We start from the raw sequence: 24,695 nt of genomic DNA, 5'->3' as shown, positions 1-24,695 counted from the left end.
GTCAATAGAGATAAATGCACAGGGGAGGCTCGGTGGTTGGAATTTCAAAATAAAAGCATGCCGTCCTGGTTCTTTAGAACTGCTCTTTTGCAGGATTCTTCGTCTACAAAAGGCTTCGTGATAACAGGGCATCATCTGTGTTTCTCCGTTTTTCATTGTTCCAAACTCTCACAAGATCAAACCAAATGAGATCAGAATTTTAGGTTCAAGTCAATCATGCACAATGTAAAAAAAACTGCTTTTTGGGCCACATAACAAATAAACTTAGACTTGACACCTGAAAAAGTAAATCACTTGTGTTTTTGCTTTCAAGTAGATTCTAAACCAAGGCAAATTTTTGAGCCGAAGTGGTTTGATGTGTGTTTGCATCAGTAAATGGTTAAAGTCTCACTCCAATGATCTTTTGATCTTTCTTAAAAGCATTTCCAGTGCTCTTTTAATTATGATTATGCTGTTTTTAGGGAAGGTCAAAAAACATTTTCTAGAAAACAGTTTCTGCAGAGCGGCAGGAGTTCATCAGAAATTTGCCTCTGATTTGAGGGGGAACTATTTGCACATAGTAAGCCTATCATTTCCTATCATCCATCGTCCTTTCTTCCTTACTTACTTACAGCCCCTCACACCGCAACAAAAATGGTGAGCATTATTGGGGCTTAGCCGTTTTGAGCCAGATGCCAGCTCAGACGAGGGAAACAAGTTGATGAATCAGAATAGAGCAGGGAGCTCTTAGTATGCCATAGCAACTTGCAACCTACATCATACAAAGTTTTTCCAATGTCATTTTTTTCATCGGCTCCTGTTTCACAACAATTTCAATAAAGAAATACTCAGAAACGCAGGTTAAGCTTAATTTTCTTTATACATATCATACATCATGAGAATGATGTATGGTTGTTGTAAGAACGTGTTAAAAATACCAGAAACAAACATGATTTTTATTTGGAAAATCATGTTTAATGTTGAAATGCAGAAACGTCTCTGCTTTTGAACATCCGTAGAGTACATATTTCTTTATGTAAATAAATAAATAAATAAATAAATAAATACATAAATAACGAAATTGATGGGAAAGAGGATCGACTGAGCTAAAGTGCAAAGCTAAAAGAAACTCTTTGTACAACTTTTGACGCTTTACTTTGAAAATCCCAGTGCTGCAGTCATCCTTTACAACGTCTGACTTTACTTGTGCGCGCGAGCGTGTTGGTGTGTACATGCGCGTGGGTTCGTCAAAGACTTGCAGGGGAGTGGAGGGCAATTCTCTTTAAACAACTTCTCAGCACAGAATCCGTACTGGAGTTTGGCGCAGCCGATCAGCTCTGGTGGTTCAGGCGACAAAACATCACTCGGATTTCAGCGTTTTTGGGAGACTGATTTCTCGGTCGAGGAAGGAGGACCAAAGGATTTTTGTAAACTTTGTGAATCTGAACTCAGGATTTGGATTGTTGGATAGTTTTTCTTCTGCAGACTGATACAGGCGCTTGGGGTTGTCTAATATGCTTTGTGAACTGTGTGCCAGATCTCCAGAGGTCTGGGGGAGTTGACGGTTTAGTGAAGGGCTTGGAAAATTGGTGGCTGAACCGAGTGGACAGGTCACCGAGCAGCGACTATGCGCAGCCTTCATCCTCAGACGCGCAGCGATGTTTTACGCACCGTATGACTAAACATGTTCTGATGCTGCGGGACGTTCGGACAAACTTGACCACCGGCTGCGCATGCTGTGCGCGCCGAGCTTCAACTCCCATTTTTGCGCGACAAGTGTAAATCAATGTGGCATCCTCCGAGAGGCGGACGGGACCGACAGGACTCATCCAAAGCTGTCTAAGCTGTCGTATGTTCAAGTCGAAACGCTCAGGTCTTGTTCGGCGACTCTGGAGAAGCCGTCTGGATAGCGACGGGCAGGATGGAAGCAAACGAGGTGAGGCAGGACGGAACGGTCCTTGTGACAGACACTCAGGAAAGCTCCACAGGCAAGAGCAGCGCTCGGTGACACACGCTGATGGGTCTCCAGGACTTACGAGAGAGGCAGGAGACCTGAGTGCAGAGAGGGACGACGAGGAGCAGCCTGATGGTGACCGGCGGGGCATGTGCGCTCCAGTGCACAGAGGCTCTCGGCCAGATCAGGACGGGGGTGGCAGCGGGACGGTGACGTGTTGTTTGTTTGGGGAATGGGATCTCAGAACTCGGAGCCCCTGGGCCCCGAGAAAAGACGGAGGTGGCCCTTCTCAGTGCGCCCCGAGGCGCGCGGGGCTGGAAGAGGAACTTTTAAGCACTTCTTATGCGTTTTTGAAAAGACTCAAGGAGAGATCTCTTGATAACTTGGTGAAGGCTGTAGAGGCCAAAGGAGGGATGCCGGGGGAGTGCGTGATGGTGCCAAGCGCGGAGCTGCGCCTTGGCGCACAGCGCATCTCTCCTCAGTATCTTCTGTGTACGTTGTTTCGGTGGAGCGACCTGCCCTTCTCAGCGCGACTCAAAGTGCTGTGCCACTGCCAGAGCTTCAGCGCAGCGGACAGTGCAAAGGTGTGCTGCAATCCATATCACTACAGCCGGCTATGCGGGCCAGGTAAGGACACCATGTGGGAGGGTTCAATTAGAGTTTTGTCCCCATTGCAGAGTTTCCACAAAGACCAAAACATAAAAACTGACAGATTCTGAAGGGAAAAGCCCTGCAAAAATCAAAATAAAAATAATTAAAGGCAAGCTGAGAATGCACAAAGCAAAACACAGCATGAACACATGGGATAAAAAAAACATAAATTTGAATTCTTACAGCCTGCAGCTGCAAACATATCTTTATTGTTAATTGAAGTCTTGCTTTAAACAAAACTATTAGGCTATTTACAGCAACTTTCAATTGTTTCTTTGTCTTTTTTGTTTTTTTTTTTATCACTTGAACAGAGCAGGTTGCCAAATACATTTATTCTATAAAGTTTAAGATTTATAAAGTCTTGCTTTCTTAAAACTTCTACCCCCCCCCCCCCCCCCCAAAAAAAAAAAAAAAAAACGAAAAAAAAAAACCTTTATGCTTTTCTATTCGAATGGAGGATGTTCTCAAGTTGCACTTGGGCTCTTTTCTCCCCGACAAGGAGGTCCTCCTCTTGTTATTTAGGTGAAGGAGTGCCGATAATATACAGTTTGCATAGTGCTGGCGCCAGACTGACTCGCTGGGTATCTGACTGACTGAGGACTCCGGCAATTACTGGCTCTGCTCTTAAAGGGGCCGCAACCACAAAGCCATGTCCATTTTGGCAGAACCCAGAGCAGCTGAGCTGTTTTCAGCTGAATTAATTTCCTTCTGGATCCAAGAGTGTGTGTGAAGATGTAAACCAGCTGATGAAAAGAATTAAATACTGGAGGTGGCACACTATAGGGTGTTTAAAATGGTAAATGTCTCAAAAGGGATAATATTGCTTTTCCCCCCCAAAAGAGTAACATAATTTCGAGTTTTAAAACCCCAATAAGGAAAAAGTAGTAATTTTAGTATTGAAACAATGTTTTTAATTTTCTTTTCCTATACTTTTTATGACAAAGTTTATTTGTTTCATTCAAAAATTATAAAAGAAGAAGATGAATATAATTTTACATAAAAAATATTTTTTTCTTCAAAAGTCAAGACTGCTATAGATTGAAAATTTCTCACAATTTCATGAATAATTTTGCCATTTTCCCGGCTTGGTTGCTTTTAAACCCAGCCTGTCTTGTTTTCATTTCCAGAATCGCCTCCTCCCCCCTACTGTCTGTCCCATTCAGATGAACAAAAGCCACTGGGTGAGTTTGGGAAGATGGTTACCACATCAGAAACCAGAAAATGGCCCAGAGTTTGTCGTCACCATCATATTTTTAGACTGGAAGTGTGGATTATCATTGTAGGCCTAAAGCTTCCCGGGTAGAAAGTAACACCTTGTTGAAAACAGCAGATCTCTGTTTTGGTGCAAACACTTGGCACTTGGGAATTCTTAAAGATCCACTGTGATGAAAATCATGTTTTTGGTGTTTTTAATATGTTCTTCTGCCATTTTTCTTATGATGGAGGAGATATAAAAAGAAAATTAAGCTTAAAGTTGCATTTGAATTGTTGGGAATCAGGAGCAGGTAAAAACATTTTGTTTGAAAAAGCTTGCAGTGGTGACTGAGAAGCTCCTACAGCAGGCCTCAAGCTCCCTGCACCACTCCATTCTGATGTATCCACTTGTAGACAACCAGATCCATGTACTGTATGCCTGTAGAGCTCCAATATTGCTTGGTATTTTTGTTTCACCGGTAATTTTAGGTTGGGGATGTGAGGGGCTGTAAGTGTGTAAACAGATGGATGATGGGAAGTGGGGTGGGGGGCGGGGGGAGGGTTTCTCTGTCCTCACTCCTGCCCACAACTCGAAGGTAAATTTCTGATGAATTTCTGCAGACACAATGTCCTAGAAAACAACAAAGGTTTTTAGATTTTGCCAAAAAGGGACATCATAATAAAGAGCCCGTATCATGCTATTCTTAAGCCTTTCAGAGTAGAGTATGTCTCAGCAGCGTGTCTGCGTTTTGCCCATGAAAACAAACAAAATCCGAAGTTTTGCAAAGCAAAATGTGCATACTATGCATATAAAAGGAAAGCGTTTTGGCGATCACTGCTAGGTCCCCAGAGAAAGTGTGTGTGTTAGCCTGGGGCGGTGCTGGCAGAACAGACTCTTCCTGGAAGGGGCTGTCCCTCACTTTGTGACATCACAATGTGAGAGCCCACTTGTTTTTCGTGGATAGGGAGGGGCTGGTGCTCAGAGTGCAGGGGTGTAGAGGAATAATCAAAGCTGCATGACTGTAGCAAAATACCACTTTGGGGTTGTTTTTTTGTGAGAAATCACCATTATAATACACGTAAAAGCTCAAAAAAGTTTATTTTGCACGATACAGGCCCTTTAAGAAACACTCAATGGAAAGTGGATCACCTGCATCTCACATCAATTTTGTATTTTTGTGCTTTCTTCTCAATCAGACTCACCTCTGTCTTACACTGAAAGTGCGCGCCCATTCCTTTCCAGCTCGCCTCGTTTTATGCCAAGAGACTACACAGGTGAGTTGCCTGCATAATTTCCGTAGACATAGGTGTCGTGACTGTGCAACTACTTAATAAAGCATTTGCATCATAGTTTGGGAAACATTTTCCACAAATAGTGTGTTTGAAAGAGCAAAAGGAAAATGAAAAGTTTTCCAGCTACATGACACAGACATATATATGCATATGCTGTTTGGATGTGTAGACTAGAAAAAGAGTCATATTTATCAGGGTCATTTATTTCCTCATACCTTCAAAGACTGCTATGACGGCTAAAACCTCCACAGCATAAAGCTCCTATTGTGAGAAAGGCATGGAGGGCTCGGTGGGGGTCTGGGGTCTCACTATCTAGATGCCACAGTAGTGTAGCCTTTCTGTCTCTCCTTCTCGGCTACACTTTCTCCATAGCAAAATATTTCACCAGGACAGAGCTGCAATCAGATCCCTGTGCATACTCCCAATCCCCCTTGCCTCTCCAGCCTCCCATCCCCCTCTTTTCCACTTTCTTCCCTCAAATCCCTTCATTCCTCCCTGCAATTGAGCAGTGGAAAGAGGCTGGCACTTTGGGGGCGGGGGGAGCTGGGCCACTCTGATGAGGCGGCGGTGAGGAGTTTTGTGTGCCTGTGTATATGTGGAAAGAGGAGGGGGTTGAAGGGCTGCACTGGGACAGGAAACAGCCCCCTCTAGATGATGAAACTGGAGCTTTATTTGTTTACGTGCTGGGGTCGGGTGGAGAGGTCCTTGTAGCGTTAGAAGAAACCCACAAACCCACTCAATCAGGTCTCCCTGGGCTCACTTGTGGATGGCGTTGAAAGTTGAATGGGCACCCGGGGAGTCTGTGCAGTGTAGTCACGGCATCACTGGCCTGTGTTGATGTAGCACCGAGGAGGGGAACCCTAGTGTTGCTTACAGAAATTAGGTCAATGCCTAGTTCTAAACTTGATCATGTTGGTTCCAGTTTTCTTTCTTTTTTTTCTTTTTTTTTTTTTTTAGCTTTTCTGAGTGTTTATAATCAAATCTTAATAACATCTAACAAATTTGAGCCAAAACCCCAAAATACAAATAGATTTAGCAGGATTTACTCAATTCAATGTTTTGGAGCCATGATAGAGCTTGTTACTTGTTGTATAAATGGTAAATATAGCGCTTTTCCACCTTCTTCGAAGGCCCTAAAGCGCTTTACAGTCACAGTCCCATTCAGTCCCGTTCACACACATCCACACACTGGTGGCGGCTCCGCTACCAAACACTTGCACCAACCCTCCACCAGAGGCAAGGTGGGGTTCAGTGTCTTGCCCAAAGACACTTCGACACATGGGCGGGCAAGGCAGGAATGGAATCTGCAATATTCCGATCAGAGGTCTACTGCCCTACCACTCCGCCGAGGTGCAGTTTAAGGCATTGATTTCATTCATACAACATTACATACTAAAATTGATTTGCTCGAAGTTTGTAACAAGTTTCTAGTGTTTTGAACATGGCAATTTCTGATGATGAATCATTTATATTAAGAAAATTAAGCTTAAATTGCATTTATAAATATAACTTTATTCAAATTGTTGTGAATCAGGAGCAGACCAAAAGTATATTTGGAAGAAGCTTTTAACTGTGCTGTAAAAATTACAATCGGCAGACCACAACCTCCCTGCTCCGCTCCATTCTGATCCATGTATGTCTTTGTTTTCCTCGTCTGAGCTGGCTCTGGATATCTTTGATATTGCTCACCATTTTTGATGCACTGGCAATGTTTGGTTAGAGCCTGTAAGCTAGTGAGAGAGCATGTAAACAGATGGATAAAAGAAAGTGGGGACAGGCTTACCCCACGACAACAGTCCCCTCAGAGGAGAATTGTTAATGAACTACTGCTGCTCTGCAGATACTCTGTCTGTGAGAACAACACAGGTTTTCCGAATGGGACCAAAAACGGCATAATCTTAGTTAAAAGACCACTGGGAACGCTTTTAGAAGGAACACTTTTATCTTTTAGACCAAAAGATGATTCAAGTGGGAATGTAAATGTATGATAAAAAATCCTCCTTCAATTATAAATGCATCTAAAGCCTGTTCTTTGTTGCACAACTGTTCATTTGAGCAAATCTGACGTGTTTCCTGAGACACTGTCAGATTACTACTATTATAAAAAGTCTTTGAATTGTGCTTCTTGTTTGCTCAGTTATGGATGAGTCACACGTTTTCGGCTCTGACAGAATCAGAATCATTGTTGAGAATGATTGTTTCTTGTTGAAATGATAAAAAAAAAAACATTCATGCATTTTCTTTAAAGTTGTGGACTGTGTATGTTTCTGTGTGTGTGGTCTATGATCCCCTGCCCCCCACATCAGAACTATGGAGCTGGGGACCAGAGCTCAGGCCAACAGCATAAGTAGGAGGGAGTCAGACTCACAGAGGCAGCCAAGAAATCTGCATGAAGCTTTTGTTGTGAGTTTTGACAGGTTATAGGACTACTGTTTGGAGTGAGAGCCAGACAAATGACAGGAAATACACTGAGCATGCAAGTTACTTTGACATGTTTTCCATTAAAAAAGAAAAGTTTTTGCCTTTTTGCAAAAAGTCTCATACTGCCAGATCTTTATCAACAGTTTTAACTTGTCTTTTTTTTCTAGAAAAGCAATCCTCAGATGTGCCTCATTAAGTTTTGTGTGATAGTTTTAAAAAAACAAAAATAAGCATTGAGCGTGTGCACTGGCACTTTAGCATCTTTAGTCATTTGAAAGCAGCCTGGTTTGAAAGGGGAAAAAAGGGATAGCAGGGTGTGGTCCATACATACCTTTGCCCTGTTTTATCATTCAATCAGTTAACGTTCCCTTTAAAAGGCAGCAAACAGGCCTGCTTTGAAAAGGTAGATGTGGAATGGAAGTTTAGTATACTTTTATCTACACGGATCGTCCTACTGTGACTCCAAAAACACATGTCATTCAGCTGCTCATTTTCAGTGTGTGTGTGCGTGTGTTTGTGCGTGTGTGTGTGACGGGGGAAAGACTGAGGAATTTCAGTCTGACTCTGAGATAAGATCGTCTCAGAGTGCGCACATAGGGGCTTTATCAGCCCCAAAACTGCGCACACGCTCACGCACATACATCTTCTCCGGTTGAGAGGAGTTGTGCTGCGTTTCTACCCTTTCTTAATGCCATCTGGATATTGTTTTGGACAAAGCATGTGTTGCCTTCTCTCAAATCACCCAGCCTGTCTTTGGTGTTTATATTTGGTCTCTGGTGTGATGATGCACGGATGACTGAAACCTAGGATGGAAACTGTCATCCTCGCAGTTTGAAAGAGCATCCTTTTTGGCAATGTCTTAATAAGCCCAAAGACCATGAAGCACATTTAGTTCTGTCTGCTTGTCTAACGATAAACAACAACAACAAAAAGTAAGTCACATTGAGGAGTAGAACAACTTTATTGATTGAAGTGAAACATTTTTCCAACCTATTTTCTCTTGGCATTTCAAAGATTGGTAAGTTTCATTAATTGTTTGATTTGTTAAATAAAAATTTTAAGTAGGTCACATTTAAATGTAACGTTTCTGATTATGGGATGGTATAGGACTAAAACATTTGATCAAGCCCGATGTTTGTGACTCTTTCCTGCACACTTATGCTGAATGGCTACAGTCATGTTTTTTGCTGAAGTGCTATAAATGCACCATGTTTTTAACTAGTAATAATGTAAAATTTGTGTCAATGGTAAGAAAAGTGAGTAAATATGATGCAAAAAGCTTGTGAATGATAGATTTATTTCTCTAACATATGTTTTGAATAGTTGTCTTAGGGTCATTTGTTACTGTACATTAAGTTTTTTATTTTTGCCTTATACCTGGATAAGCGAGGAACTAGACAGCTAAATATTGGTAACAGGGGCGGAGCTTAGCTCCTCACTTACCCCTAAATTTTTGAGTCAATATTAGTATCATTATTGACAAAGATGAAGAAATCTTCAATCCAAGCATTGGAACAACACCGATTAAAACAACAGTAACATTACATTAGCATTAAAATATGATAACATGTTTGCCACCTATCCAAAGTCTTCCATCCCCCTCTTGCTCCCCCATATATATAATGTTTTAGCTCCCCCACCTATTAGTAATGATTTTAACTTTGTCTTAATATTTCATTTAATTAAATTTTTTATGTACCCTAAAATCGATCAAAAGGCTGGATTCAGGCAGTAAAAAATAGAGAAACAATCCCCACATCATTGAAATGTGTTAGTAATCCAGAGTTTACTGAGAAACAAGAAAATCATTAAAATCTTTGCAAACAGTGTTTATTAAAGGGAAATTGTAATTAGTTGGTAAATTTCTCCACCACAGGGTCAATACCACCAAATTATTCATCACATCTAGAGGTATTTAAGTGGATAAATTACAAGAAGGAAAACACTTAGCTGGCACTGCATGAGGAGCCATCATTGATCGACAGACGATCACATCATGAAGAATTATGTTTAAAAAGCAGCGGGCTGTTAAACACTGTTTGGGATTAAGCAGCAAAAGGAGAGATACAATCTAGTCAGTCCAGAGGTGCTTTTACTTTGAAGGAGGGTGAGATTTTAGTTAAAAAATGTATACATTTTATTTACATATTTATGACGAATTTGTGACTTCTTCCACACTAACATTTGTATGTAAAACATACTGCTTTAAAGTCACATCTTTTTTAATTTTCAGTAAAACCTCATTCTGTACACCTATATGCTACTTTTACACTGGACAAGCAGGGGGGAGCTTCTTCTTCTTTCTCCACTGTTTGCTAGCACATGTTCCCCACCTACAGTTGGAAGAGGCTTAGTGGGGAAAGTCGAAGCGGAGAAAAACTCGCAAGTCTTTCGTCAGGCTTTTTCTTTCACATCTCTACTCCAATATATGAGAGACTTGGTGTCACATTCCAGCCAACACAAACCACAATTATTAATTTGTCCTCCATGATCAACTTTCAAACGGTTGGCACCTCCGTGAATTAAAAGGTTTAACTTCAAATGCCCATTCAGTCCTCGCATGGCCTGAAAACGGTGACAGAAACTTCCATGGCCACGCAAGACCAAAAATATTTTGGAGGTGGAAGTGCGTGTTGATGCACGTGTAGACTTTTTATTGGAAGCGGTTGCTCGAACATACTAGGGTGGTGTAAATGTAGCTTCAGAAAACATGGCTGCCAAAAAAGAACTCTGGTTAGTCAAGAATGTGTGTAGAATTTTAATATGGAAGTGACAGAAATAATGTAAAAAAATGTTCTCTATGCAATGCGACTTTGCATCTATGTTATGTTGTAGCACTTCTACTATCTGTGTAATATTTTTTCCCACTAATGAAGATACCTTTGAAGGTGATGTTATGTGTTGCATTTAGTTGATATGACTTAGAAAGTTAAAGTTCTGCAGCTGCAGCTTGAAATTATTTCCATGCATGTGACTGTTTACCAGCCTGGAAATGAAACAAAGTCATCATCATCACAGCAGCTGATGATATGCTTTTAATATCTGTGACATATTGTGCACAGATTAAAACTGAAGTGAAATGTAGATGACACGAGGTCAACCTGATTCCCATCAAATGTTTTGTACTTTGATAGGAGCCGCTCCTTTGACGTTTTTTACTGCAAGCATGAAATTTGGGATCAGAGCTGAAACTCTAGATGGGCCGGCTTTAATGCATGTGTCATGCATTCAGTGTGCACACTGTTAACATTAAATTAAGATGTTTCACAGATGCAAAGGACACATGCAAAGAAACCCTTCGATAGTTTTGCAGAAAGACTGAAAGGCAAAAAAAAACTAAAGAGAAGGCTGAAAAACTTTGTTGCTTGTAAGTTTCAAAGATGGATTATTTTAGGCGCATCACAAAGTTGCGAACGCCTGATAACTGTTCCAGCTTTTGCGAAAATTTGGAATGTGCTGCAGGCCCGAAATGCCAAAAATGGACGCATCTTAGCGTATGAAATGAAGCTGACAAGACAAAACACAAAATACTTGGAGTTTTACTGTGCAATAAAGCCACAGTCGGCCCTTAAACACAACACTGCCAGAGCTAATATGGTTTTGATGCATACTGTTACTATAAAGCAAATCACACAACAATGTTTCTGTTAACATTATGCTTTTCGCTGCCGTGATGTCCTCGTCGTAACTGTCAAACATTCGCTCCCCTTGTAGCTCTTAGGGTCCAACTTTTCAACATGTGCAAACAAGTAAAGCAATGTTACTTTAAAGGACATTAGTGAGGCCTGGATGCACTGAAGTAAGACAAGAGGACTGCTCCCTCTTTGCCCCCAGTAATCATATTTTGGGCGCTTGTTTGCTTAAGCAGAGCATGGTATCAGCCAAACATCCTGTCTCAAAGGGCTGTCTGCACTCACTGCAGCATTAACCCAATGAATTGGCTCTTTGAATGATGTGGCATGGCCAGGAATGTTGGGAAATTGGGAAGGTGAGGGGGAGCGGGGTCCTTGGAGTGAAAGAAGTTGGGAGAGGGATATGAAGGGGGGACTCGAGTGACATCCGATACATGTTTGAACATATCATCGTTAATGCTGTAGAAACACATGGAGTCCAACGAACATTCTTGGAGTTTTGGAGGGAGGCGGTTTTAGGAGTCGGAGAGTGTCGCCCTGTTTGAGTGAGTTTAGTTCAGTAAGTGTGAAGCTCTTCAGGTCAGCGCAGGCAAACGCAGCAGAACAAGGTTTCGTAAATCATCTACCAAGACTTAGCTGATCTGCAGGTGAAGGTCTGACTAAAAGAAGCAAAAGAAAGACTGGGAAAACTAGGCTAAACCAAAATTGTTTGGCTAATGTCAAAGTTTATAACACAACTCTGTTTTTGTGTTCAATGAGTCTGCTTGTCCAAGTCTGGACAGGTCCTCTTGGTGACCTGAACCTCAAGCCTTTTTTCTGGCACGCATACAACACTTGCTTTTATGCTTGACTGAGATACATTAGGCCATGGAATTCAACATCAAGTGCTGGCCCATTAACCATTTGCCATTTCCTCAAATATTTTCCATCACAGCTCTTTTTCCTTTTAAGCAGGCCGTACAGCAGAGAGGGGCAGTTGACATGTGAGCAGGTTTAACTTTTCTAACAAAAAAGCATAGTTGATTTTCACAGTTCAGCGTGAAACTCAGCTTGCTGGCACTGTTATTTCAAACTTGGCTCTCAAAAGCCACAGGTGAACACTTCTATCAGTGGTAAAAGCATGTAAAGAATCCAGACTGTTTTCCATGAGAGCACATTGTTAAAAAAAATGAATGCAGTCCTGTGTCTATGTTTTAATGTCTTCAAAGGCAAGTTTAAAAAAATATTAAATGAGTGAATGAATTAGTAAGAAATGTCTAATGAATAATGGCAAGATTCCTGATGGTTAGCAAGAAATGTTTAGAAGAAAATTGCACATTAAGAAATATGTTCAGATTTCTTAAGTCAAAGATGGGATACCTGATACGTGAAAGAGGGTCTAAGGGCAGAGATGCCCAGTATAGTTTAGTCTGTGTAGTTACTTTAGTTAAAAATTTACCAATTGAATTCTATGACTTCATGAGCCTTCATCTTGCCTTTTTTAGTTGCATTTGGACCATTATTCTTGGCCATATTGTGCTCTCAATCAAACACCAGTGGGTCAATGTCATAATGTGCCACAGTAAGGTGTCTGTCTATTGTGCAACATTGGAAACAGATACAAAGAGTTGAACAAGGTCACTATTGTCGTACTGCGCTGCGTGTTCATATTTGTCTGTTGCATGCTGTGTTTGTTTGCAACACACTGACAGAGGAAGACAGCAGCACTGCACAACTCTTCTCTGTGTTCAGCTTTAATGATCAGTTGGAGTGCCCTTGAATTCATTTGATTAGTGGATTGTATGGTGTGTTCAGACCAGATTAGTTTGATGGATTCGACCTGATTCAGTGAAAAATCGTGAACAGTTTGACGCCTTTCTTTTGCTTTTCTTTGCTTTCTGTTTGTATTTTTGAGAAACAAACTGCTGAGATAAGATCACACTCAGCAGCTGCTTGTTTGGGGGTGGAATTGCCCAAAAGGGCCCTTACCAGGAAGAAAATAAGGCATGAAGAAGACGACAATATGCTGGTACACCCTGGCCATATGGATAAGTGCCTGCACCTCCTCTGTAGTAAACATCTGTCAGTGAGTCATTCACCAAACTTTTCAAGATTCATTCTTTTGCAGACTTGGGCTGGGGGCACACATTTTTTCTACTAGAGACAAATGCCATTTTTCTACTTCTTTCCTTTACCTATTTCACTTTGAATAGCTGGATGATCTGTCTGCATTTACACTGTAGTCAAGCACACAAGTGTTCACTTGCAAGTAAACCAAGATCCAGCAGCTTTTATTTAAAGACCCACTATGAAGAAAATTGTGTTTTTTTTTTAACACATTCTTGTTGCATTTTTCTGATGATGGAGGACATATATAGAGATAAATAAGCGGAAAGTGACATTTCTAAGTATTTCTTTTTTCAACTCGTGAATCAGAAAAAAGACAAAAAAATTCCGTTTGTAAAAGAGGGTGTTTGTTATGCAGAAAATATACTGGGCGTGTCACAAGTTCTCCGCTCTGCTCTATTCTGATGCATCCACTTGTAGACAAATAGATCCATGTTCACCTTTATTATCTTTTTCTGAGCTGATATCTGGCTCAAAACTGGATAGCTCCAATATTGCTCGCCATTTTTATTGCACTGACAATGTCAGGTTGGGAGTGTAAACGCCTGTACGCTAGTGGGATAGTGTGTGATACAGAGAGCTCTCAGCAACGGGTAGGGGGGCGGGGTTGCCCCACACCAACTGTCCTGCCCACAACTCAAAAGCAAATTTCTGATATATTCCTCCTGCTCTACTGAAACTATGTCAAAATTTAAAAAACCCCACAGTGTTTTCAAAAACTGCACAATCATAAAAGACCACCGAGAACGCTTTAAGAATAAATCAATAGATGATTGGAGTCGGCCTTGACTCTGAAGAAACAAACACCACTTTGGACCATAGTCCCGGTAAAAATGTGCCTTTACAGTTTAAAAAAAACAAAACTCTCTTTTCATACATTTGGGTTATAATTAGGGATGGGTATCGTTAAAGTTTCAACGGTACTACTACTCTTATTGATACTGCTTATCGATCCCGTATTTTAACGATACTCTTATCGATACTTTTTGAGGATGAAAAATAAATAAATAACAAAGTAAGACCATAAAGTGTTTTATTTCCTCATTATGCAACAACGTTGTTTTTTTAACAAAACATTTTACTTTATATATTTTTCCAACTTGAAAGGTAAAATACATGAAAAATGTTATTTAAAGAAAAATAAACAGCAATGCTTTGACATATTGCTGCCATGATGTAAATATAAAACAAATTAAATAAACTCTTCACTCTAAAATGAAATACAGTTGCATAGGGCAACATGGTGGAGTATGCAGGTGGATTGCAGAAAGCCGCACGTTAATCTTTTTTTTTTAAAGTTCTGCATATGGTGCGTGATTTGAACTATAATAAACACATTAAACTTTGCTAATAATTTACTTTTTCTGCGAGTCCTGAGCTCAAACTTCAAGCACTTCTGGGAACATGAACGTGCATCCCCAACATACTTGTGCGCGCTCTCAGTCTCTCGCGTGGCACACGCTCCTTCCTTTTACACACGCAGCACGCTGACACACACACACATACTCTTTCTACAACACCTATATAGTTAGTTTATTAGTTAGATAGTTAGTTGTTACTCTTATTTGTTAATAAAGAATACTGTGTCGTAAGTATGAATTGTATTCATTTGCGACACGGCCGCCAGTTGTGTTCGCCGGTGGTGTCGGGGGGGTGATTAACCGCGGTACTGCGACTCCTGCTGCTTCATCATGGCGGCGATCAAAAATCCCACACCGTCACAGCCCTAGTTAATATCTTGTGGGCCACAAAAAATGCGACTTCTCCAGTACCGATAGCAGAACCGTTGAGGTCAGATCTTACCGATACTGCGGTCTTGCAGAATTTTTCCCCGGGGCTCGGTACCCATCCCTAGTTGTAATGCTTTAAGTTTCAATACAGACAGGGAGTTCTTAGATAAATATGTCTTGAGAAACTGTAACGATGCTCTGGATGCTTATCATGGTTATTGGTACTGAACAGAGAAAGAACATTTGATTTTGTTACACTTTAACCTTAGATCCACAGGTAAAAATTGTATTCATAGTGAGTTCACAGACGCTGCGTAGTCAGAAATTACAAGGCTTGCCGGTTTATATTACGTGTGCTATGTTATCAAAATCTATATCTGTTCTGCTCATGTTCTTTTTTTTACCTTTGCAGTATTTCTGTTTTCTTCTTACCTGCTCAATCCATTTGTTCTCCTGTCATCCCCCATATGTCGCTGTAACTAGTTGTCCTGCTCTCTCTGTTTTTGTCAATGTTGTCAGGCAATCACAATTTAAAATAAGGTTTAAATTACAGGACTGGCTGTGGCTTTCTGTTGTTCCTTCAGAGTTTTTGCCAACTCGCAATTTAGCTTTTAATGGAGCCCTGCCATGCTGCTTAACTTAAAGATTCTTTGCAGATGTGGACAGGCTCTGTGTGGATTAAATGCCAAAAACTGTCGCCTAAGCCGTGAGCTTTGAAGACAACGTAAGCGCAGAGAAAGTGTTTAATTTTTTAAAGTTAATTAGGTTTTTATTCTGTTTTTCCTTTCTTTTTCTTTTTTTGTGGACATGTAGCTGCCTGTTGTGTGGGAGGACAAACATCTGCACGTATGTGAAGGACTCGCCCACTGAAAACCACACTAACAGGGTTTAATCCTCTGACTTTGATGAGGAACATCATCATCGGTGTGCTAGTGTTGTGTGGAAAATGCGTGCATTTTTCTTGCGCCTCCTGAATGCGTCAGAATGTGTTTTCTGTCCACACTTTTTGTCCTTTTGAACTGAATCTCTACACTGAAGTTCCACAATTCAGAAAATTCATCCAAACAAAGTTAAGATGAAGTTTCATAATTCCTGTTTCATAGCAGAACAAATGGATCCACTCCACTAATAAAGGAGCGTAATTATATTCTGTGGAGTGAAGGCCGTGTTGTAGAACCACGTGGGGGCTCAATGAAAGACTTGTCAACTTGACCCCAGTGACTGGTTGAGTGGGGGGAGGAAGTGTTAAGGAAGAGAGCCTGTCCAGGAATGTGTTGGGAGAGGAGACTTGTCAGGTCGAGAGCTCTGTCATTTAAAGCCTGCTCTGGTTTCTCTCACCAGTTTTATATGTTTGTTTAGTTCAGTGAAAATGATATTTACTCACTGGTTAAGTGGTAATGTCCTCATAAGCAGGAAAATACCGCATGAGGCTGCCGTAACGATACGTGCACACCGAGCACGTGCTGAATGCAGATTCTTGAACACACTTTTAGCATACGATGTTCACACTGGACTGATGTTACCCAATACTAGCGTGTCTACGTACAGTTGGAAGAGGCTTGGTGCCAAATGTGAAAGCGCTGCAAATCTCGTGAATCTTGCTCCAGACTTTTTTCTCACAGCTCTATTCCGATAGATAAAAGACATAGGGTCATATTATTCCAGTTGTACTGACACCGCAATTATTCATTTTTCCTCTATGATCAATTTTCAAACGGTTGTCTCTTCCTGGAATTAAAAAGGAAGCTACCCATATGTGACTACCAAATCTAAGTCCCTGGTTAATGGCTGAACAATATGTGCATAGAACCCGAAGACGGACTTTAAAACTTGGGCAGCGACAAATAAGGGTGGAAGCCAGAAACGCGCATAAACATAGGTTTACATAGACTTTGAATTGGGAAGAGGCTGCTAAAATTCACGTTGTCGAGACCGGTGTGAATGTACTATGAGATAAAGACGTTGGTGTGTTTTTAAGTAAATTTGGGAACATGAAGAGATGGAAGCTGCTATTTTTGTCATTCAGGAACATAGCATCTGAAATGAGTAAAAATTGTATTTGACAATACAAAATATTTAAGATTAATCCCTTGATAATACTTCAGAGTGATTGGTCATCACATCAATCTTATCACGTCTCTACTATAGTTATGTGGTCTAGTTCATACTAAGGTTGACTGGTTTTGCTTGCGACTGACTGTCCGTGAAAACTGTGATGAACATCTGAGTGGCATTTGTAGTTTTCAAGCCTGATGATACCATTGTCTCCAGTGTTTCAATGGTTTGGTATTTTATTGATAGGGTTATATCAGGATTTTGGGATTCTGTGTATGTATTCTGTATATATGAATGTTTATAGATGATTCAAGAGATGATATATTATTGCATCTCTTAGGCAACTTTTTTCTTTTCATCTTGGAGATATGAGCTTCTTCTCCTGAATTTTATGACACCTACAAACTACTGTAACTTTCCCGAGGCTCGGTTACCCCTCCCAGGATTCACAGAAGGTGTGTGGCTGGTGGTATAATTCTGTAACTGAGCACAATGCATTAGCAGCTGCATTCTGGTTCCATAGCTAGATCCACTTTACAATGGAAAATAAAAGAGAAGGAAAGGTATGTGTGCAAGAATGTGCGTGCGTGTGTGTGGTTGTGTGCTTGCAAGTCGGAAACCCTGCTTGTGTTGGACTGTAAAGGCCTTGTCTGCAGATAAGGCTGCTCACTGATGGTGGAGATTATGGAGACGCCAGCTTAAATATGGCTTGCTGGATTGAAGTTGCCCTGTAATGATAGTTGTTTCAAACTAAACAGAATCTTCCATTTAAAAGAAAAGACGGGGTACTTGTTTCTTTCTTTTTTTTACTTTTATTTGATCTCATTTAAGTTTTTCCTTCAGCCGACATAAAACACCAGGAAATCCAATTGCAGCTGGACATCATAGGTGCAAACCCCGACGGTCATTGGTTAAATCCCGTCCTTCCCCTCTCATCCCCCTGTACCTCTCGTAACCCCTTCCCCTCCTCCTCTCCACCTCTAACCCACCCACTTCTTTCAGCACAGTGGAAGAGTCTAATAACTGGAGGGGAATCTAATCCTTGGCATTGGATGAAAGACAGGGGTCTCCCTCCCTCCCTGTCTTTCTCACAGTCTCTTTCTCTCTTCATTTTTTCCGTGGATGCTGGTTATGCTTGGCAGGTTCTCCCTCTGATTCTCCTGCTCCCTCTTTAACCCAGTCTGCCTTTCGCTTCTCTATACTTCCCTTCTTTTTCCTCTCTTGCTTCATTCTTTTCCATGTAGGTTGAGGTTGGCAGGGGGAAACCTCTGCTGCTCAGTGAGAGTTAGAAGAAATGCATGCATAAAACACTGCGGGCTGTTAGTCTGTGACAGGAGGCACTCAGGGCTAAGCACCTGCACGACCCTGTCTGAAGGTAATCATCAACCTCCTGGCACCATTCAAGATGACTCATTTACATTCTGGAATATGTTTGTTTAAACTTTACAAAATCTGTAATTTAGAACTCCTATGAGATTATGTGGCAGTTCCAGTTGTCACAGTGAGTTTACCGAACTTTTCTCAGAACCAGTGCATCCAATTGATGTGGAGACACTCCCTTTTAATGACGGCATTACTGTGCTGCAGCAAATCGATTTTCTCCTTGTTTTTCTTTTATTAATCTTGGCACAATTAAACAATTGCAGGTATATGTTTAAACTCCAATGAAAGTGGCATTTTTAGTGCTTTTAACATGTTCTTTTCTCATTTTTTTCATAAAGGAGGATGTACTGTATATAAAGAAAATTAAGTTTAAAGTTGCATTTTTGAGTATTTCTTTATTCAAGTTGGGAACAGGTGAAAAAATACAGTTTAAGAAAGCTTGTACCTGTGATATAGAAAGCTACAATGGGCGAGCCATAAGCTCCCTGCTCTGCTTTATTCTGATGCATCCACTTGTAGACAAATAGATCCATGTACGTCTTTGTTTTCCTCATCTGAGCTGGAATCTGGCCTAGAGCTGTGCAACTGGATAGCTCCAGGTTGTCGGTGTGAAAGGCTGTAAGCCAAAGGGAGAAAGTGTAAACAGATGGATGATGGGAAGTGGGGTTGGGTTTTACTCCACAACAATGGTCCCACCCTCAACTCAGAGATGAATTCTTAATGAACTATTGCCACTCTGCAGAAAATATATCGTAGAAAATGACACAAGTTTGTTCATTTGACTAAAAGCGGCATAATTCAGATTAAAAGTCCACTGGGAATACAATAGGACAAAAGCTGATCGGAGTGGGACTTTAAAGAAATAATGAAAGTTTGTATTAAAAAAGACCCTCTTTAAACTTCAATTTTAAAATAATGAAACCCTATCTTACAGTAAAGTCCCATGTTGTTGATTAACATTACAATTTACCTACAAATATATGACAGATGCAAAAATAAAAATCTGTAGATGATTTAGTTTGATGTTCTGGCTTTTGTGTCAGGACAGTAATCCTTTTGTTATGCCTTCAGATGAACAAGGATCTTTTTCTTTCTCTTTTGGCTTTTCCCATCAGGGGTTGCCACAGTGAAACAACCTCTCTTTTGAGGATGAGTTGCATGGTTAACTTGGCAATGTTTTTATGCTGGATGCCCTTCCTGATGCAACCCTCTCAATATATCTGGGCTTGGGACTGGCACAGAAGCAGAGAAGGGAATAGGGAGCAGCCCGGATTTGAACCCTGGTTTCATGGATGGAAGGTGCCGCAAACCAGCACGAGCTAAACTGGCTCCCCACAGATCAAAAACAAGGATGAGGAAATGAAATAAGAAAAACGAGCATTAACATTAGTTAAAGTTAGGTTTAACCAACTGTGGGTCAACTTTGGTACTAGTGCTCAAAAAAAAAAAAAAAAAAAAAGAAAAAAGCTCCAAACTGCACTTTTATAAATCATGTTTCATAAATCTGTTCCCGCTGGTGCTTTTCGGTGGGGGCCTGGACTGAAACAGCTGTGTGCTTCAGTGGACTTTTCAGTGAGATTGGCACTAAAAGACAGTGATCTTGAAATGAAATAACAAAGGCTACTTACTTAATTGGTAAACAGAGCTGTTAAATGGCGGTCTGCCTAAACGTTTGCAGGACGCTGTAATTGCTGCCAGCCCCCACATCCAGACGCAGGCATGCACATTCACACTCACGCCTTTTCGACTTCCTCCGCCTGAACATAAACATGCTGATAACCTCCAGCCTAAACCCCTCTTTTAAAAATTCCATTGAAGAAGTCAGTTGTCTCCCCCACCCACCCCTCTTCCTCCCTGGGCTCCTTCTCCTTCCTCCCCCTCTTGTAGTTCTCACACAAGCTTGTTTGTTGTACCTTTAGTTGGATGACAGCCAAGCTGAGCGTGATTTCAGAAAGCACAGAGACATCAAACGTTGCTTGCAGTTTCGCCTAGACTGTCGATAGAAATTAGAGGTTTGAACTTTGCGACTGATGTTTTTCTACGACTGGAAATGTATTTCTCCTTCACTTGTCCATGCTGTTTGAGTTTCCTCTTGAACAAGAAAGACGTGGACATAGATTTAGTGCCCTTTCATCCCTTTGGCCGGACGCTTTTGTTTTGAAACCGCAAATTGAAAACTGCTTTGCGTGAGGCATTAAGTAAATCAAGATTCGCTCATGATTTTAATATTTTTAGGCATTTAAACCTAGGCAGATCAAAGGTGGTTTTTTAAAGTTTCTTGGCTGCTTTGTTTACTTTCTTTTTGATGGATCTATGATGCACCTATCAACTCATCTTAAAGCTGAATATTAAGCCTGTGATTTACTACATAATTTACTATGATATAGATTAAAGTACACAGTGTTCCCTAAAAATCCTAAAAAGTCCCGGTTTGCTTCATGTTTTCTTTGGGAATCAATTTGATCATAAGGTCATAAAGCCTCCCTGTGCTTCCCCAGACATGTTTGTGTTGCCTTATTACAGGGAAGAGCGCAGCTTGTAAAAGTGTGTGAGGGAGAGGAAGATAAAGTGGGAGAAAAAGAGGGACTGAGCAGCCTGCTCTCTTATTGGAGAGCTGTAAAAACTACAGACCGCAGGAGTTGCCAGCCTGGAATTCACTAATGACACACGTGGGCCTCAGATGAGAAGTGCAATTTTGTGTGTCCATGTTATGGTCATGGTGTTTGGATCAGAAAGGTTTGGTTTTTGTGTGTGTGTGTTTCATTTTTATTTGTGTGCAGGGAGCATTTTTGTGCACAAACTGCCACGACTTCAGCGTGCACTCGGTCATCCTGAAATGAAAAATGGCGGCTGAGCAAACACACCTAGCCTAAACTTGGTCCTGTTTCACTCAAGAGCAGCTTGTTAATGGGAGAAGGGACGCCATCGTTCTGGCCCATGGTGGATAAAGAGGGGGTGTTCGCTGGAAAATGAAAGGAATGGGGCCACAGGCACATGGGTCTTTAAATCCTCTGTGTCAATAGAGTCTCTGGAGCAAAATAATGGCATCACTCTGTGTGGGAGTTAATGTGAGCTGATAGCATGAGGGCTGGGGGGTCAGGGGTTCATGGGCTTGCACTAGGTTGACAGGGAGCTGAATGCTTTCAACCCCCAACTCCCCTTCTCAGCCCCTCACAAACTCCTCTTTAATACCAGACCTGAAGGGGAGTTACAGAAGGTGGCGCTGAGAGATGTCACTGGAGGAAGTGCGGCGATTGGTGTTGACAGTTTTAGCCCCGTTTTGAAAACATGACAGACAGGTGACAAATTAAAGGGAAAAGCATGGCTAAAAACAAAACACGAGCACAACTAATGGTTTCATGCAGAACACAAACATTTATTGGAAATGTTTTCAGTTGCAACCAAGAAAACGCTAACATGTAGTGGACAGAACCACCCACTGCCGTCTGATTCCGTAAATACTCACCCTGATGAAAATTGTGTTTTTGATGTTTTTAATATGTTCTTGTGGTATCTCTCTCATGGTTTAGGATAAATATAAAGAAAATTAGCTTAAAAATTGCGTTTCTAAGTATTTCTTTGTTCAAATTGGGAATGAGGAGCAGATAAAAAAAAATACCATTGGAAAAAGCTTGTAGTGTGACATGAAAAACTACCATCGACTACAAGAGTCTTGCTCTGCTCCATTCTGATGCTTCGACTTGCAGACAAATAGATCCATCTACGTCTTTGTTGTCCTCATCTGAGTTGGCATCTGACTAAAAACTATATGGCTGGATAGCTCCAATATTGCTCGCCATTTTTGTTATACCGGAAAAGTTTGGTTGGGGCTGTAAGAGGCTGTAAGCCAGCGGCAGAGAGTGTAAACAGATGCGTGATGGTAAATGGGGGCGGGCTTATTCCGCATCAATGGTCCCACCCACAACTCTAAGGCTAATGACCTCCTGCCGCTCTGCAGAAATTGTGTCATAGAAAACAAAAAAGTTTTTGAGATTTTAGCTAAAACCTGCATAATCATAATTAAAAAAGACCACTGAGAATGCTTTTAAAGTAGATCAAAAGATAATTGGAATGGTTCTCTAAGAAATAAATCTGATTGTGGTAACACTGACGGTTTTGAGTTTTAGAATTTCTTTACATCATACTTTTTTGAAACTATCTGACAATTAAAACTAGAGCTTATCCTGAGTTGTGATGGATTATAATCAACAGTTTGATCAAACATCAATGTATTTGTCAAATTTGAATCTAAAACCAACATTGCTTACCTATAGAAACACTTTTTACATAATTACTATAACAAACTCTATAAATGTAGAACTTTCATTTGTAGAATTTTAAATTTGCATAAAAAACAAACTTCCATTTGTTTCAAGACTAAATAAAATAAATTAAATTATGTTAGCCAAAAAACGGATTTATTGATGTGAAGAAAAGATAGGAAAGAGGAAAGATTTCCTAAGTAAAGACTAATTCATTCAAGGTTTTTAAGCCTGATGCCAAAGTTTTAATATTGTATATCCTACTTGTATCAGTCATTAAAAAGCAGCCTTATTTATAAAATAAACTTCTATGGTGGTGATGCATCTGCAGACCACTTTAACATTGAGTTAGATGCAGATCTACGTAGATTCTGATGGTTTGGTCTTTTTACGACATAACTAAACAAAAAAAATGTTTAAAAAGTTTTCACTTCAGTTAAATGACTGGGTAAAGTGGCAAAAACATCAAGGAGAAACTGTTTTGAACACAAAATGCAGTTTTAATACAGATGTATTACTGTTACACCTTGATCCTAAACAGAAAACAGTAGACTTTTTTAATTAGATAAACTTTAAAATTGAGGGAAAGGGTAAAGGGGTGTGGGGTTAGACAATTCTTATTTGCTGTGAATTGATTGCAAAGAACACAATGTAGATGACCTGAATAAAAATGTGCAGACTTACTGTTGCAAATATTAATGCTCCCCCATTTTTCTTTCTCTTCAGACACTGGTACCTCCTTTGGCTCTTCGACTTCAGGTGGACCTCGCTCTCACTGGTGCAGTGTTGCTTACTGGGAGCAGCGCACCCGTGTCGGTCGCCTTTATCCAGCCTACGAACCCTCGCTCAGCATCTTTTATGACCTACCTCAGGGCACGGGCCTCTGCCTCAGCCAGCTCCATGCCAACGCCTACCACAGCTACCGTCACGACCCAGGCAGCCAAGGCACAATGGGACTTCTCGTTCACCCCAGCCATGGCAGCAGCGGGAACAGCAGCAGCATTGTCCAACAGATTCGCAGTAAAATTGGTTTCGGCATCATACTGAGTCGTGAACCGGACGGAGTGTGGGTCTACAACCGCAGCCAGCACCCAGTGTTTGTCCACTCGCCCACTCTGGACCACCCCGGCACTCGGGGACTGAGTGTTAAAAGGGTGATGCCGGGCTTTTCCCTCAAGGTCTTTGATTTTGAGCGCTCCAGCTGGATGACAGAGCACAGCGTTAAACCGGAGACCCAGGAGGGGCCCTGGGACCCTCACAGTGTTCGCATCAGTTTTGCTAAAGGATGGGGACCCTGCTACTCTAGACAGTTCATCACCTCTTGTCCCTGCTGGCTGGAGGTGTTACTCAACAACCACAGATAACAATCACAGACTCACAGGAAGGGACCAGGCCGAGTATCCTAATTGTAATCTACCTAGATTTAATATAAAGTTTATATATTATATAAAATATATGATACATGTAAATATGTGAGTCCTTTTTATTATGCAACTATTTATGTATAGTGTAATGTGTATATGGACAAAATAAAAGGAACAAGAGTATGCACTTTGATTCTACCGTATATATGCAAATTTCTGTGTCATTTTGCTGAGTGTGAAATTGAAATAAACCTGGTTTGTGTTCTCAAAAGTCAGCAAATCCAACAAACACTTGACACACATGTTGTTAATAAAGTTTTTTTAATAAATGAAGGTCTCGGCTGTGAGTTAAACACACATAGCTGGAGCTGAGTCTCTCATCATGAACACGAACACCCATCAATGATCTAATAGTTGATCACATTTCAGTCAGAAGGAGGAATCTTCTTTCTCCGCCGGAGCAGAGAGAAACGTGACAAATTTCTGTTTAATCTGGAATTTGGATTTCAAAGGCAGTCTCTTCCACTGTGCAGTTTAGCCCCCATTAGAATCCCATACACAGTAGAGTATATAAGAAAGTTATTGATTGAAATAGATTAAACTTAAACTTTGGATCAACAGAGTGGTTTATGAGGTGTCTTCCTGAAAGATTTTGTTTGTAAAACTTAAAG

The 24,695-nt window shown here is 40.9% G+C and overlaps 1 protein-coding gene across 1 annotated transcript; it reads left to right on the top strand.

The window, feature by feature from the left end:
* Positions 1–1,221: 1,221 nt before the first annotated feature.
* LOC101170165 (mothers against decapentaplegic homolog 6-like) lies at positions 1,222–24,353 on the top strand. Its single transcript, XM_011488221.3, has 4 exons — positions 1,222–2,560; positions 3,712–3,765; positions 4,976–5,053; positions 23,387–24,353. The coding sequence occupies exons 1-4, from the start codon at positions 1,831–1,833 to the stop codon at positions 24,022–24,024; spliced, it is 1,500 nt and encodes a 499-aa protein (XP_011486523.1). The 5' UTR covers positions 1,222–1,830; the 3' UTR covers positions 24,025–24,353.
* Positions 24,354–24,695: the final 342 nt, after the last annotated feature.

The sequence above is a fragment of the Oryzias latipes genome, chromosome 3, assembly GCF_002234675.1.
Source record: "Oryzias latipes chromosome 3, ASM223467v1".
NCBI classification, from domain to species: domain Eukaryota; kingdom Metazoa; phylum Chordata; class Actinopteri; order Beloniformes; family Adrianichthyidae; genus Oryzias; species Oryzias latipes.
The sequence above is the reverse complement of the archived record's forward strand: the minus strand, read 5'-3'. Positions and strand labels throughout refer to the sequence as shown.

Excerpts from the sequence above, each read along its gene's own strand:
- LOC101170165 (XM_011488221.3), top strand. The coding sequence starts at position 1,831 with ATGTTCAAGTCGAAACGCTCAGGTCTTGTTCGGCGACTCTGGAGAAGC. Across the intron at positions 2,561-3,711 it reads CAGCCGGCTATGCGGGCCAG|AATCGCCTCCTCCCCCCTAC; the intron begins GTAAGGACACCA and ends TTTCATTTCCAG. Across the intron at positions 5,054-23,386 it reads TATGCCAAGAGACTACACAG|ACACTGGTACCTCCTTTGGC; the intron begins GTGAGTTGCCTG and ends CTTTCTCTTCAG.